Below are 17321 nucleotides of genomic sequence, written 5' to 3'. Positions count from 1 at the left end.
AATACAATCTCTTCCCAATGTCTTCGGCGTGCTTTGTCCTGCGGTTTAGTGCCCTACCGGCAGTCATGTAGACAACAAATGGATCAAGTGGCTTGTTTATGTAAAAAAGAAGAGTGAGGAAGAGAGAGGGATGAAAAAGAGAAGTGATAATTTTGTAACCTCTTCAAAGGATAACTGCGGCTGTAACAAATCCGATCAAAAGCCAATGGAAGTTTCCTTGTCTTCTCTTGTGGTGCTACGATGTCTGTTTCCTTCCTTTGGTGTATTAGGGATAAGTGTCCCCTCTGACTACAATTGTGGGCCCTGGATTACATGACATGTTGTCAAGGCAAACTATAGGACTTGGAAAAAATTGGGAGTGAGTCTGTGGGAATGTTTTTTGTTGACAGGGTTTGAAATACAACACGATCTTCTGTGGGTTCTTGAAAAGACTCATTGGATTTGTTGCAAGGAATAGACTTCACTGTCAACCACACTTAGGGGTTTCATGAAAACATTGGTAAACAATGACAAGTAGATTTGCGTTTTGAAGTTGATGTTTTGTAAACCATAAACAGGGATTTACTATGTCTGATGCTTATAAAGGATAACCACCACCAAGAGTTATTTGCATGCTATGATGCTTTTTTGGTACAGCTTCACAAAACAAAATGTTAGAAAGGAATTATAAACTCTTTCACAATAATGCATTCGTTTATTTCACACATTTCGAAATTTGAGGACTTTTTGGAGATCATTTATTCGTTTATTTTAATGTCTCACAGTCACGTGATGGCCACCAATGACCGACCCAAGCAGTTAACTCGGCCATTGTCTTTATCGCTCTCTTACATTGACACGCACTCCAACACACGTTTTAGGCCGATCTGTTTTTCATGTCATTTTCATTGTCCTGGATTATTGCCCATGTCGTTTTGTAATCCACGTGAAAGAATTGTTGCGGAAGAAATCATATTGCGAGTGTCAATCTGCTGTGCGTGTCTGTACATTGTTGCAAAACTGGGGGATTCAAAACAGTAAAAAGCACTTTATTTATGGTTATGAGAAGAGGCGGGATTTCAGAATTGCCTGACAGGCAAGGCCATGTTGATATCATCCATAATTAATCGATAGCTTGATATGGCCACTGGAGAGGAACGTAGCAAAGTCATTGGTGACTTATCAACACAACGACAGACACACACACACATACACATACTATATATTTCAGGGTGAAACTGAGGTCTTCACCTTTCTATGGCCTCTCGGCCAAGAGTTGGTGGGTTCATTTAGCTCTCAAGATAGTTATCAGTATTTATGATGGCTCATTAAGCAAGAGATGAAAAAGAGAAAAAAAGGGCAGAGAAATTGACAAAAGAAAAGGGGAAGAATGAACATGCTTAGTCAGGCCAAAGAGCTGACCTCTGCCTGACACTCGTTGAGTTAGATAGAGTAAGTCGGATAAACATGATGGTCCGCGGCTTGTGTACGGTACGGTTCTCTACAAAAGTAGAAAAGTTCAACCCACCTGATGGAATCCCAGATAGTCCACAATAGTTGACGAGGCATAAAAGACCATTCCGTCGCTGCTCACCACCAAGGCAAATCCCGTCAGAGACTGCATACACAAACACATGGACAGTACATTAGAAATAATTCAGCTTTGTAATACTTGACTGGTTTTCGTAAAGTAACTGTAACATGAGCCTCACGTTTTCGTTTTTGCAAAAATGTGAAGAAACCAAAAAAATACTATAGTATTCCAGAATTGAAGGACCTTCTTTTTATACAATCCATAAAGTTTTAGATGAAAATACAGAAATATGCATTTTTAATACCTTACTAATATTACCTTGAGGCAACATTTTAATTTCTACTAAATGTGATTGATGATTCAGTTCTTCCTCAATATTGATTTAAATTGTAAATGCATCTTGAGGTTTTTTTTTACAAATACAACAAATGTAATACATTTTAAACCATTGGATGTTTAGATTTATTATTAGGTATTTGAATTATAGAAATTATGCTCTGAATTTTTGTCCCTCTGGGAATAACTGTCAATCAACAAATCACATTGTGAAAGCCTCAGCATGCCGAAATCATAACAAATATTGCTGTTATAATTATCATCTTATTCTAGCAACAAAAAAATGTAGAAAATATAATTTGAGAGAAAAAACTCTTTGCTTTGTATGATAGTCTCACACTAATACTTTCACAACTTGTAAAACATCCACTAATTAGCCCCCCATTAAAAAAAAATGATGTAGTCAGTTTGCCCTAATTTAAATGTTCAAAGACTGCCAAACATGTCATTACGCTTAGTGGTAAACAAACTACTGACACACTGTGGGGTCATAAATTGTTTTTGCAAACACGATCATCAATCACAATGTTGATTAAAACAAAATTTACAAAAAAAAGCAAAGCTTCAGTCAATGTACAGCCAGATGGGCAGTAAGGCAAAAATACTGAGGAAAACAAGCAGGAGAGGAAGAAGAAAGAGCAGGAAGGAGATGTGTCACGGAGTGTGTGTCTATGTCTGTGTGTGTGTGTGTGTACAGCTGCAATAGCGTGACAACAGCGAGGCTACTTCAGTTGCGTGACTGCTGCTGCCAGAGTCTGTCGCCTCTATTTTACTGCGAGACTATGCAGGTCTTCCCTGGTGTGTTTATGAACTCGCTATTCCATGTCACCTTCTCTTCTCAGTTTTTCTGCTGGAGATCCAATTTCCCCAGCAAACAGATTCTTTCGTACTAATCCACAAACGTCACATTTTCAGACATAAATTCCCTCTTAATTGGCGTTTCTGCAATTATTACGCCCATCCGTAGTCACATTTTTCTTAAATATACATAGTCAATTTACTCAGTTGTTAAAATATACTTTTCTTTAAAATAACTGCTTAGCATTTAATTGATTTCAATAAGTGGACATATTGCATACTGTAGCATGTAAGTAAAGGAAACAGGCACCTGCTACTTTGCCCAACGGCTGGCTACATACAATATCGGCAAATTCCCCTGAGAGACTAAAAACTTTGGCATGAAAATCTTTAGAGGGCCTTCGCACGCAGAGCCCAAAATTAGATGTTGGCCTTCTGCTGGATTTGGAGGCATGAGAGGCCAACAAGAAGAGGCAGCATAGTTTTCTTTCATTTGATTTAGTCAGATGAGACAGTGTGGGTGGGTTCTGGATGAAAATAGAGACCTTCTGCCAGCGGGAACACACACATTGATCACATCTCACAGTGCAGTTTGACATGGGACGGCAGCATAATTCAAATGAAAAATACTGAAGCATGTGCACAGTGCAATTAGTACTAATTGCTCAGTCTTTTTTTGCCTTGTTTTGACAGCAATTAGCCCTTTCATCAACCCACTATTGAGTCTATGCTCCAGATAACTAAGGTGCACCTACACATGTAAATTATTATCTGTATTTCTGTATATGTTTTATTATGTGAGGCGTAAAATACCAAGATGGCCTTTGTGTAGTTGTAAAGTGCTGAAAGAACAGTTGGATTTTAAACTCAATTTTATTACCTAAAGTACACATAAATCTTAAAAATTAAAGAAAAATATAATCAAGGCTTACCTTACATTGGTGTAAAAATAATGATTAATAATCACTACCAGAATTTTTTGCAAGTTTATATTATAAGCATAAACATAGTTTCAAAAGTAAGATTAAGGTAAATATGCAGTAAAAAATATTTATTAATCCGCAGATGAGAAAATCAATAAACATTCAGTTCAGGTTAAGATACAGCTACTAGCAATAGTAATGAAAGATAATATTAAACAAAATACGTAGGTATTAAGACTGACTTGCTATTTTGCCACCCACAATTTCCATTCGTTCATGCTAACAGAATTTATGAACAGATAAACCAGTACATATATTTGTAAATACTCCTCCACTGGGAGGAGACCCCAGGGAATGACCCTGGACCTTTCCAGAACTCTGATAGATGATGTTGTTAATGAACAGGAATCCCCTCTAAAAGACTGTCGAGATTTGTTTTGCTTTTTATGTGCAGTAAATATGAGCCTAATATGAGATTTTCATCTATTGTGAACTCTGATACATTCTGTTGATGAATGCCCTATAATATATAATCTATTTATGTACATTACCACCTTGTTAATATATCAATATAAATGATTTTTAAATGCATATATTTTGCTACTTTATTCCTATTATTTTTGGCATCTTTTGAAAATGATGTAATTTAAATGATATGTTTAATTCAACCTCCAAAATATATATTTAAAAAAAAATGAATTGACATACCTATAAAGAGTATATTACATACATTATTTGCCATACTCCTGTTTTTTACTAAATTATGTTAAATGCAAGCTCAACATTGATTTTTCAATCAAATCTTGATTGTTTTCCACTGCGTCGTTGTACAAAGTGAAATAACAACCAGTGTCCAAATGAATCTTAAAACTAAGCGCATAACCTAAAATAAAATGAAATTTGAACGGTGACACGCAGCACGATCTCTTGTCCCACTTGGGATCCCATCTGCGTAACAACTAATGCACAGTTTGCGCTGAGGCCCTCGTGCAGATCGAGTCACGCAACGGGAGGCGGCGCATCACTATGGTCAATCTAGTCTTTTGTTCGCCATCCCATTGAGACAACCTAACACGTTAACAGAAGCATCAGTGGCTCAGCTCGCCTCTGCGTGTGTGAGCACTCAAAGTTGTTGGGCTGTGTGATCGGTGTCATCATTAGCATAGTGCACGTGAAACACTGATCTGATTTATCGATGTGGTTCCATCTTTCAAATATCGTCATTTTTGCATGCGCGATATGAACATATTGAGCTGTGCGTGTTGATTTTAATTAATGATGAACTACATGAATTAATGTATGCATTATTCTGATTTGTAAGGTCAGGTGACGAAAATGCATCTTGGATTTGGACTGATTAATGTTGACAGGCTGGGTGTTGCCCTTTATCTCATTATACACCCACACACATACATATACACTGATATTTTCATCTTCTCTAACACCAAATTATGTGTTTGAGTTCTAACACGCCCGTCTCATCCTTATGTCATGTAGACAAAAGAGGTCAGGGCAAAGGCCGGAGGTCATAGACCCCCTCACGACATGTTCACTCCCTTTCTCCCCTCTTCTTATGTATGGTATGTATATAAGTGTGAAATGTAACAGGCATACATAATAGCCCCTATATTGCTTTTCACCTGAACAGGGTTTCACTGTATATTTGGGCCTTGGTGATACAGTACTACAGTATACACCATTGTATGTAAGAGTTCATCTGGTGCAATTTAAGACATAAAGCTCTTTTCAGTGTGTTACAATCTCCTCCCTGGCCTCTTACCTCTAAGAGGAGGCTGCTTTCATGGACACCCGAACACACTGGGGCACTCTCTTTCCTGCCTGGTTCAGGGTTGGAGGATCCAATGTTGATGTGCTTCCTGGGCGCTTTGTCTTGATTTGCTAGGAAGAACAAAACATAGCCATGAGTATTGGAAAATAAGTGGACTTAATTTGGCACACTACTCAACTTAATTATCTTACAGACTAATGTTTTAGAGTAAATCACATCTGAATATAGTTCGCAGTTGTGGGATATGGGATATTTACAGCAAAAGACATGGAGTGTATTAGCCAGTTTTTACAAAAATTATAATGGTGAGTTATGAATTTTGAGATTACAGTGGAATACACTGAAAATCTGCAAAAAGCTTGAACGATCGTATGGATAAATAGAGATAGATAGAGTGACTGTATATTTTTTTCCCCAAGTACAGCACATTATATGCATTGCATATAAAATATTTTTGATAATATCTAACTAATAAATGATGATACGTAATATATTATGAGACCTTATGTATCCTCCTCAGTCAACCTTCGGTAAACAACTCCCAGTTCTTTCACTTTCCATACCGCTTGTCCTCACAAGTATCGATAATCAATGATGATCTTTTTCTTCTAACTATGAGTGACAATTTTCCAATATCCTCCAAGTCAGTTGGCACATGTGGAATCCATATTGACAGTATGAAGTAGAAATCTGTTTTCACTATGCTAATGCCAGGTATTAGGGCAAGTTTAACCTCTCATCTAACAAGACATAACAGTAGAGGATTTCATGACTTTATAGGATTTCTCTCACACGATATATTGAAATAAACATGCAACGCTTACAGGCAAGTAGAAGGCCGCATTTAATACCATGCTCCAGGCTGGCTTGCTTGAAAGTTGGCATGACTTTAAACTGGTCTGTTTTTTTCTTCTTCTTTTTTTTAAAACTAAGTCGCATTTTCTTTTAATTAAGTATGCCGCTATCCACCCAAAGCCTTTACCAAAGCTATCTATGGGCATTTTTCTTTTCTAGAAAGTCATAGAAAATGATTCCAAGTGATAATTATAATCTTGTTGTAATCTTTTAAAACTGATTACATCCACTTGCTACCATCTGCTATTTAACACAGAAAATAACTTCAGTGTATACAACCGCTGTCATCGTTATGTGCGAAAAGGAGGGAGCTCTACCTTTAATGCAATCAGTGCGCAATTAGCTCACGGAGGAGTGGCGTGCAGGATGGTCACGTGCAATGGTGACGTGTGCGTTGCGTGTTCGATACATGTTTGCGTGATTTCTCTTATGGGTGTCCTGTCAGTGGGCATGTGGTTCGCTCCAAGAGATCAGCCCTTTGCTCCGTCACTCATTGTAGCAGCCACAGATTAGTCACGCAACACATCATTCTGTACACACCACTCACTATTGGAAAATATTATAAATTCATGCATCTCTCCGTGTATTTTTTTTTTTTTACCAACACACAATCCCAAAGCATGCCCCGTTATGCCGCATTACTATTTTCTGTCTATCCATCCATACATTTCCCTCCATAATGTCAACACTGCAGATGGTTAATGAGATATTTCATTTTGGGATGGTTAAAATACATCTATAAATGGGTTTTTCAGTGTAATGGAAGTACTATCCACTATAGCCCTTTACAATAGTTATTTTCAACCTGCATATTTGTTATTGTATAATTATGCAATTCAATAAATTAGTCTTAAATGTATTTTATCACTAGAAATGGGATGTCAATATTTTTCTAAGTCAGTGATATATAGAGACAGCAAATTCACTTTATAACACAAGTTAATGTGGATTAAAAATCATATTACAACAAAGCAATCAATCAAATTTTGGCCTTTTTTTCCATATAGATTTTTCCATTTTTTCTTGTATAAATATTTACTTATTGGTCCTATGAAACAGTATGTCTTTACAGAAGATTGAATGATATACTGTAACAATTTCTAATAAAATTAATTTCCAAGTGGTGAGAACTTTAAAAATACAAGGGACAATTATTGGTCAGTTTAGTGAGCTATAAATAAAAAACAGAAATTATTACAGTATCTCACATTATATTAATGTGTTTATTTATTTAATATGTGTTTAATACACTGCCCCATAACCCTTTACTCTATAGGTCATCTGTTTACCAGTTGTTAACTTTATATCATTATTAACTTGTCCATTTATGTTATTATATTATAAACTCACAATTACCGTAGTCTACTGTAAAGTGTTAAACACACTCATGACTGGTTTATTTCTCCATATTACGACGGATTTATTGGAATGCAATTACATTAATCGTTGCTGAGCGAATTGCCCGGTACCTTATTAACTCATAATTACCAGCTAATAAAGTAATTTTGTCACCACCTTAGTGAGGTGCAAACATGTACAAACAAACACATTCAGACAGCCAACACACACACACACACACACACACACACACACACACACCATTCTCCTTCAATCACTACATCATACAAATTGTGGAAAATCATGGCAGGGGGAAATGAATCAATTAAATGTCTTTATTTTCCTCCGTCAACGACTTATGTGTTTTTGTTTTCCCTCTTAGGGCAGCTTTGGAGAGGATGCTGCGACGGGAAAGAGAAACATGCGGGATGATTAATTATCGGCACAGGCACTTCCTCTGCCAACAATGTGGCCTTCATTCATCGCTACTCGTGTCTTGAGGTTTGCTTTTCTTGCCTATATTTTCTCCCTCTCTGAATAAGTAAAACAAAGTGTGTAATGGTCAAAGCGTTTATGTATGAGGAAAGAGTAAAAAAAAAAAAAAACGTGACAAGTAGCGCGATGTTCCTGCTGCCAAGCGGTGAGGCTGAATGTGTTTAGATTTTCTTTTAACATGGCCTGATCTGTCATTTTGCTTCCACTTGTGAACACACCAAAAAATTAAGACCACCTGCTTAATATTAAGATGTCTCAATTTACCAAAAAAACCCACAGCTCTTTTTGCACTTCAAAAGCAGTCATTTGAAAGCAGAATTACCACCAAAACTAAACATTAGTTAATTACCCACCTGGTGGTAAACGCAAAATTGATGTGAGTAGATATTATAAAGTGATTTGACTCGACCACACACACACAAGCACACACACACACACACATAGGCACAAGGAAGGTACCAATATTATATATTTTATTTTAGCACTTACATCCCAACAATTACAGTTCATTTCTGTAACCAAAACCACTAACTCCTCAAAAAATGGGAAAAAGTCCAGGTTTTAATATTTAATATGATCAAACTATGTCATTTTAGAACATGCCTATAGTCACACACATGCACACACGCAAAGGATGAAAAGACTGAGAGGATAAGTTGGACCCAGAGAGCTGTGAAAAAGGAAGCTAAATATCCGTGTATGCTCATGATGTCACTGGTAAGGCACAGTGGAGCTAATGGGGATAAAATATAAAAGAAATTTCCCACAGAATGATAAAAAACGCACAGGTGACTAGATCAAGAAGACACATTTTACAAAAAAAAAACAGCAAGGCATTATGTTGTAAAGTGCTCTACACACCTGGATGACTCGGTCTATAAATTATAGTCATATAAATATACAATAGATAATACTTTAGGTACCCTTTTTTTAAATCATGCTACTAACTGCAGTGATGCACAGTGATGAGCAAGGAAATAGTGTCCCTAAATGGAAAATCACATCAACACGATTCCTTAATCCAAAAGCACTACTTTTCATCTCAAATCACTTCAATATAGTTCCTTGACATCCACAAAATTAATTTTGTCCAATAGAAGCACCTCACCTCACACACTCTCACCCTTTGCCACCACGATACTAAAGGCAAGCATCAAAACACCATTTTATCTTAGTTCCATCATGCCACATGAGAATTTAAAGCACTACTTTTCTCCCAATTGACCACCTGAACACCCTTTAATAGAACACTTTAATTAAATACCAAATGTAGGGGTCAAAGAACCATCTTATTTTAAATCAATACAGTTCCTTGATACCAAGATGCCACAAGATGGTGCAAAAGACATAACACTTTAACCTCGACATAAAAACAAAATATAAAAATGTCTAACACTATCAAGAGCCGGTTTGGCATAATCCTTGTACTATGTACTCTTTTGTTATATGTCCAAATGACTATCGCATTATTTGCATAGCATTGTATACGTCTGGCCTTATTGTCCATATCAACATCATAATGCCATTTTTTGGCAGCTGATGCTCAGTTGTGTGTTGGCTCACAAAGACGAGCATTAGACATAAACATGCGAGCACGGCGGAGTTGTCCCTCCCCTCGACAAGCCTTGCGTGAGTAGAGAAAAACCGTGAATGTGTAAGTGCATATGAGTGTGTTGGGACTGAGTTGACTGAAAGCCACCTCCTTTGCCTAGTCCCGCCTCTTTCTGTAGTGTGTGTGTACGTGCGTGCGTTTGCGGCGGAGTCCACGCGCACAGGCAGGAAATCCACAACACACAGAGTGAGAGAGAAGTTGGTCGATCAAGGGTTGGCTGTCACGCGAGCGAGCCGTCTGTCAATTCCCCCCACTCCTTCCTCCTGACAGGGCGCTGGCTGGCGGCCAAGGCCTTGCGTGCAAGCCGGCGAGCCACATTAGCCCATAAAGAATTTCATAATAGCAACAGCTGTTAAATATTGATGACTGTTGGCAAGCGCTCAATGCAGCTCTGTAAAAAGGTTAAGCTTGCACTGTAATGGAAGCTAATACTTCATTATACCGTAGCTCGAATTTCTGGATCTTGCCGTGTTCGACTACAAGTTAAAAGTTTTACTTTTTTACCCGAGTGTACAATGGTTCCTCAGAGAAGGTTTTCCTCCTAATGTGATAAAACAGGATTAGATGTTGGATCAAGCACATTTTAGAACTGATTTTCTATGAAATGTACGTCATTGGGAGGATGGACACTTAAGACTGATTTTGCCCATGGTCATGGTGGACTTTATTCTAGGACTGCCTGCCACTGATCCCAATTGCATTGTATCCATTTTCCAAGGATTGTGTCATCATCTTAATTCCAATATATCCACTTTGTAAGGCAAGGAAGGAAAGCAGAGTCCCCTTTTGCAAAAGCACTGATTTATCAACTTGGTGGCAACAGGAGTATTATTTTGTTCAGTATTTTTTATTGGCATAGCAGTCCCCATCCACAAGTATGAATTTAGCCAAATAGTTTTGCGGACTTCAAGTTACAGATTCTGGAATGACATAGAAAGTAGTTTAGTATTTTTTTTTTTTTTTTTAACAGAACTGAGACCAAGTCCTTAGTTGTGTTTTTACAGGCCTGCAATAAAATGGAAGTGATATTATGACAAAGTGAATGAGATCTCCTTAAAAATGGATGTACACACAATTATTCCCACTTCTCTGTTTTGTCCAGTGAGCAGACAGGTCACACTGCTGGACAGGAAGAAAGTAGTTTACGTTAAATTACTACAACATTCGATACACATGCACAATAATATAGAATCTTATAGTTTAAACAATTTTGTATTATATTGATTGAGGCTTCCCTTCAGAAACTATATTAAAGATTCATTAAATTCAGCAAGAAAAAATCAGAGTCAAGTATGCATCATCAGCCTTACTCAGAGGTAAAAATGCAAATACATTGCAAACCAAAAAGGCTGGCACAGTGCCATTACTCGACATAAACAAACAGACAATGAAGGGCTAGTCATAGCCATCTAGTCTAATAGCTATCCAACTACATCTGAAATAAGGCTTTTTGTGGCACACATGATTTATGTGGGCATGAAGTTTGTCCTCCTTGAAAATGAGTCGTTCCATGAACTCACTGAAAGGGTCTCACAGATATAAAATCAGCTAAATTGGCTCTGTCAAAACACTCCTAGATTGAGCCCGTCAAGCTTTGGCCTAATTAACCACAACATGGTGCAATATTTATACAGACAATTAAGAAAAGAACAAAACGTGACTGGACGGCAGCTTCAGGAAGATGCACTACCGCATGAAATGTTTTATGTATTGCGTGAGATGAGCCTGTTATGCAGGAAAGCCTTTCATTTTGACTATATCCCCAAATGAGAGCAACAGTTTATATCTAATTGGAGACAAGAAGACGCTTCACTATTCTTTCCTTCTACTTGCAGTCAAACCGCCCAATTGGCCCACTCAGTGGGGGTGATGTGAGGATACAAGCCCCCCTGATGAGTCACTTTTATCTGAGTTATGAGGCACGCAGAGGCAAAATTACAATGCATATTCATACATACTTATACGGCAATGTACACAGACGAGTGTTTTGGATTGTACTTAATGTCAAAACTCCTTCCTTGGGTTCAAATTTAAATTATAAATTGTACGTTTGAATCTGAACTCCTGTATCATATCCATCAATAGGAAAAGTTACAGACAAAAATAAATAAACAAATAGACAACATTAAATATATAAGTTGTCTCACATAGATACAAAGGTTCACCATTGTTTCTATGTGAGACAACTTACTTAAACTGCAGTCACTTATCAGAATCTAAATACAACACATGCATTCATGTCTTTTCATTGTAAAGCTATGAATAGCATTCTCACAGTCTTCTTTTCATGTGAATGCCTGTGGTTTGTTGCTCTCTGAAGGAGTTCCGCATTGAATAAATGCTGCATTCAAGAACTCCACCTGGCCACAATAAAGTACCAGCTTCCAATTTCTATACGAATACAATCTCTTGCTACTGGAGATTTAACACTCTTGGTGTGTTTGCTTGCTCTACAAGTAAATCTGGTAAAATAAAAGGAAAAAAGAATCATGCATTTTTTTAAAAGTAGAATTCCATTTAAGATAACATTTGTCCTTAGATTTAAACTGGTGAGTCCACACACAGAGGCATGCCTCATGTTATATTTACTTATGAGCCATTCACACTCACTTTGTGGTCACCCTACGGACAACATTCAACATTTTTTTTTATTTTATATATGAGAAAACCTAGTCAAACAGCTTCAGCATGAAATCCAATGGAAAAATGGTAGTATTTCTATTATATCTTACTTTTCAAGTAGTATTTTGGCAAGGAAACCTTGCAAAGTTGTCATACATACAGAAGTCAAGCGAGGATAGTGTCGCCAAAGTGTAATTAAATGGGTGCAAGGTAGTTAATGTGTCAGAGTTTGAAAGGGATCAAGTAATAGCCACAATGCTGATCATGCTTTATGTATGAACACCATTAACTTGTCACTTGATGCTATCAGAGGTGTTGTGTATCCACAATGGTTGTGTGTGTACTCAATGGGCGTGTAGTCAATCTGTGAAGGAGATAATTTAGGACAGCCGTATAATTACGTAAGGTCAAGGAGTTCAAGCATTTTTACTTATCCCCCTGCCCTCCACAGTTATGTTAGCAGCATCCTTTTAAGACTCCCCAAACACCAAAAAAAGTGCAGACGTATTTCTGAACGCACATATCCTTATGATTTGATCCATAATCACTCACTGATGTGTCGGTGACATATTGTGTCGACAGTGTTTTTGACAGTTTGAAAGCCATCAACCTGTCAGCTGCTCTTAAGCATCAAGCCACTGACCTCCTGCTGCTCACACCGACAATATCACACAACAATTTGGCCTCCGAGAGAGCTAATTCATTAAGTGACACGCTAACCCAACAGTAATCTGATTATCCTTCTCCTAACACCTCATCACATACACACGAGGGGAGCTCAGTGACAAAGCTGATATCAAACCAAATGTCTACTGTGATGCACCTTGAGAAGGGATGCATACTTTTATTTATTGCTCGTATTATGCCTGAAAACAAATGGATGAGGCCATACAAATCGTATCTGGAATCCCACAAGAAAAGTCATGGGTTCATTTATTTAGGCCAGATTAAATATCTAATGTGCTCATTCATACACTAGTTAATTTCAACATTGACACAATACCTAAATATAGAGAAATAATGTAAACAAATTTTGGTGCCTGCCTGAGCAGGAGCATAGTCTCCCTAATGCTTTAGAATTGATGGACTTAGTCCCAAACCATTATTCTGGAGGTCATTGAAATGATTACAATAGTCTTAAAATTTCCCCAAGTGGTGGAATTCAGGTGTGACCTTGACAATAATTGAGTGATTTGTTGCTCAGGTTTGACCATATCGTGACTGTTCTCTTGTTATTTTCCCATCAGCACCCCTTGCATTTCATCCCCGCCCGTTTATTCGAACAATCCGTTCACTATTTGGCGCAGGGAGGAAGGACATCCAATCCTTGTGCTATCACAATATGTGTCTATGTCAGTGTGTATATGTGTGTGTGAAGGATATTGGGGGTGGAGGGCTTGCTGGGAAGTGATCGTGGGATCACGCGAGCATGCTAAAAGAGGCAAAGTCAGCCAGAGTCACGCATGGCGAGGCTTTGCTGTGTTGTGGATGCCATTTCACTTCCTGGCATATGTTGTTGGCGTGATGCTGTCAACATAGAGTGTACATACAGTACATGCACATTTGTGTGTGCTATGTTTGATAGCAAACCAACTGAGGCATTTTGTAGGGGGTAAACAAACATTGAAGTGTCTGCCAAATGGGGAAATATACTGTAGTCGTGATTTACAAACTGTTAGTGTATAACAGTACACGCTTTGGCCTTTTTAGTTATTTTTTTCCTCTGCTACTAACATTTTTGGCCAATTAAAGAGCTATTATACCTTAGTACTGTACTATGGTAATAACAATACTGTGCCAAATAATTCATTGACTAAGATGGGGAATAAAAAAAAGATTAGCAAAGTGTTTTGAGGGTGAAGGATTGGAATTTAAGTTAAACAGGTGTTTCTATTACAGAATGTTTTCCTTTCAATGATTCAAAATACTATAGCAAGTGTAAATGGGGGATTATAGAAGATTATGTTAATAAGATTTTTTTATTCATATATATGAAGGTTTTATGAGCGTATAGGTATTATGGTATTATTACATGTGTTTGGTGTTAGGGTCAAAGGGGTCCTTTTTCTTTAGCCTTGCGCGTGACTAGAAACAATCCTTCAGCATTCTTATATTGGTTGAAGAGACCAGGAATGTTAGGCTTGGGATCGTAGTTGATGATTGATGCAGAAGTCTGTATAGAAATGGTAAGAGGGGTCTTTGTCCAATATGTGGCCATGTGCATGAATCAAAGTTCATCATTTCAAATGACTGGAAAGCTTCAGCTCTGCTCCGTGAAGGAGCTTTGCCGAACTAACAATGACACCGATGGTGACATTGTGTGTCACAAGGCTTTTAACATTTAGGAGCGGATTTAGGAATTAATTAAAGTCATCAACTGATGAGTGAGTGCATTTGATGGAGATGCAGGTGCAAATAAACCAGATATTGCTGTAAAAATGTTAAAGGATATTAATTGAAATATTCAGTAGTGAAATTTAAAAAATCTTTATATTAAGACTCAAATTAATCCACTTTCTTGACATTGTTTCCATTCGGGTCTGCATGCATTTGTAAGTCGGTTCCCACAACCAACTCAAAGGATATCTGACAAACAGTAAAGTACAGTAATTATTCGAATATATCATGATTTCATTCATGAAAACAGCTATCAATTGAAAACAATCTTCAACCATCTAACCTTAACCTCTTTAAATAGTAACTCATGGTGTTTATGGCAATATATAATATGGTAATATCCAAGTCTTCAAATAAATGCAAGCTTTTAAAGGCCTGTTTTTAATGCTTCAAAGACATTTTCCCAATAAAAAACAAAGGATGCAATTTCCACTCCATGGAACCACAGATGTCTGAAGGGATGAGAAGAACATATGTTTTCAAAACAGTTCTTTCTGGAGCCGCAACTGTTCCTTTACAGTACGTCACCCTACAGGCAAGCATTTTCAGTTTTCAGCTGATTTATGAGCTGGGCCGCAGGAATGCTGGGCCAATAGATTCAGGATGTTTCCTGGAGAAGAAAAAAAATTCTGCTGTGGAGGAAACATTAACACAGTGACTGAGATCCAATCGCATCCTAAGATTAAGAGCTCAATATCTGTTATTTGACTCATCCGAATGGTAGTAAAAATTGAAACCACAGCGGATATTATTGAGTCCTAATAAATTTATAGTTGTGAGATAATACATTCCTACAAGAGAGAATATCCATCTTAAAGTTCTGAAGAGAATGTGCATGAAATGTCAGCTTTTGTTATAGGCAGAAATTAATTCATAAATCACTTAGACACACAAAGAACTCTAATTTGAATCAATATTAAATGTCTCCTTGTACACTATCACTGCAGGTCCATAACTACTAGAACTTTTCAGGAAGCCAATAAGTTTTGTCATGTTCCTGTACAACCAAATATTTCTTTTTCCCCCCTGTTCTTTTTTCAGGATGAAGGGTATTTTTCAGTCCCTGTACACATGTGCACACACACACAAACCTACTGCTGTGCCAGTGTTGAGGATAGCGTGAGAAGCCCTAATGCGATGTGTCAAGCCCAGCAGTAGCTGGCCATCAAGTAATGTGCGCCCTGCCAAGTTAAACCCTTTAAAAAGTCAAAGGGATTGGCAAAGACAAGGACAGACACCTGTAGAGACGTGAAAGACATAACAGAATTTCATGGAAAATTAGAAGGAAGAAGTTAACAGTCGAGTCACTAAAACAGCCCAAACTCCTGTCAACTTCAAATTTTAGCATGGCAGGAAGCGACACTAAAGCTCTGCGGTCAGCCTATCCATTTCCTTAGTGACACTGGTGATTATTACCGGCACTACAAAGCCATTTAGTGCTGACAAAACACCTTTGTATCTAGCCACAGTGGTTTGGGCAAGCTAGGAGGACACCTGATGTGTAACGCTAGACACAGCACTTTCTTTCTAACATGCTTAAATTTACACCACACCATTCACCAGTGTGACAAAGGGTCTTACTGTACTGTAGGGTTATATGTGGTTGTCCAATTTATAACAAGTCAAACATTGGATCAATTGTTTCTTTGAAAATTCCATTCTATTTTATTGTTGTGCATGGTAGAAATTTCTGTGGAACTGTTTGCTGATTTCAATGGAATGATAAACATTCCATAGGTCACTTTTTCATGTGTTCTAAGTAGATTTTTATAATACCCATTGTTTACAGAAAGTTACAGTTGGTGTTTTATTTTAGAAATGACTATAATTGCCATGCTACCAAAACCAAAATTCAAACAAAGAGGCTAAAGTAGGATTATTTTCATCCCATTTCTTTGGAAGATAAAAAGGAAGACAGAGAGTAAAAGATAAAGAGAGGCCAAAGAGGGAGATGCCTTAAAAGGAACAGATTCTTTTTCCCACTGGACAATAAAACATGAAGGGAAAAGACGTCCTTTGTGGTTTCCACTGTACTTTGGAGGGCAGTCAGTGCGAGCACCAGATGTGAATCGAACATGCTTCAGGTTTCATTGTTTTCTTCATCTTAGAGAAGTGGTCTTGCCTTGTATACATGACATAATATGGATGGAAAGTTTTAATTCAAAAGCTCAACCAGTGAATTTTATAAAGGACAAAATGGCTAAGGCAACCAACGTGGAAATTCAAGATGCCATACCAAAGATGTTCATGTTATGTATCAACTGCCAATGACTTAAGGATCTGGGTTTCATTGAAAACACGTCAATCGAAACCAAAAGTTTTTGACAAGATTTTGGAAAGTACATCTAAAACGTAAGACATATTTTAATGAGTCCTAAATAGATTTATGTAGTTGACAGTAAAAGTCTACACTACTCTGCATTATTAATAATAGTAAAAGTTCTTCCAATGTCCTGAAAACCTGCAGAAAGGGAAAAAATAAATGATGTTTTAGAAGATTTTGTGACACACCAAACCAAACCCACTGTGAAATACTAAGCTTGAAATCACCTCTCATTCCCTGAGTGTTTCTTTTGTAAACAGCTTTTCCCCACTACAAACCATGTGTCATATTACACCACAACCTAATTTAAGACCATTTAT

General features: G+C 37.5%; 1 protein-coding gene across 1 annotated transcript in view; it reads right to left on the bottom strand.

Annotated features, from left to right (window-relative positions):
- Positions 1-17321, bottom strand: part of ahrra (aryl-hydrocarbon receptor repressor a) — a 44828-nt gene that overhangs the window by 4733 nt on the left and 22774 nt on the right. Inside the window, exons 4-5 of the mRNA XM_077735918.1 lie at positions 5351-5469; positions 1508-1597 (exon numbers count right to left, since the gene is read on the bottom strand). Coding sequence (XP_077592044.1) covers positions 1508-1597; positions 5351-5469 — 209 coding nt within the window. The remainder of the gene's footprint in view (positions 1-1507; positions 1598-5350; positions 5470-17321) is intronic.

This window comes from Stigmatopora nigra, chromosome 16, assembly GCF_051989575.1.
Source record: "Stigmatopora nigra isolate UIUO_SnigA chromosome 16, RoL_Snig_1.1, whole genome shotgun sequence".
NCBI lineage: Eukaryota > Metazoa > Chordata > Actinopteri > Syngnathiformes > Syngnathidae > Stigmatopora > Stigmatopora nigra.
The sequence above is the reverse complement of the archived record's forward strand: the minus strand, read 5'-3'. Positions and strand labels throughout refer to the sequence as shown.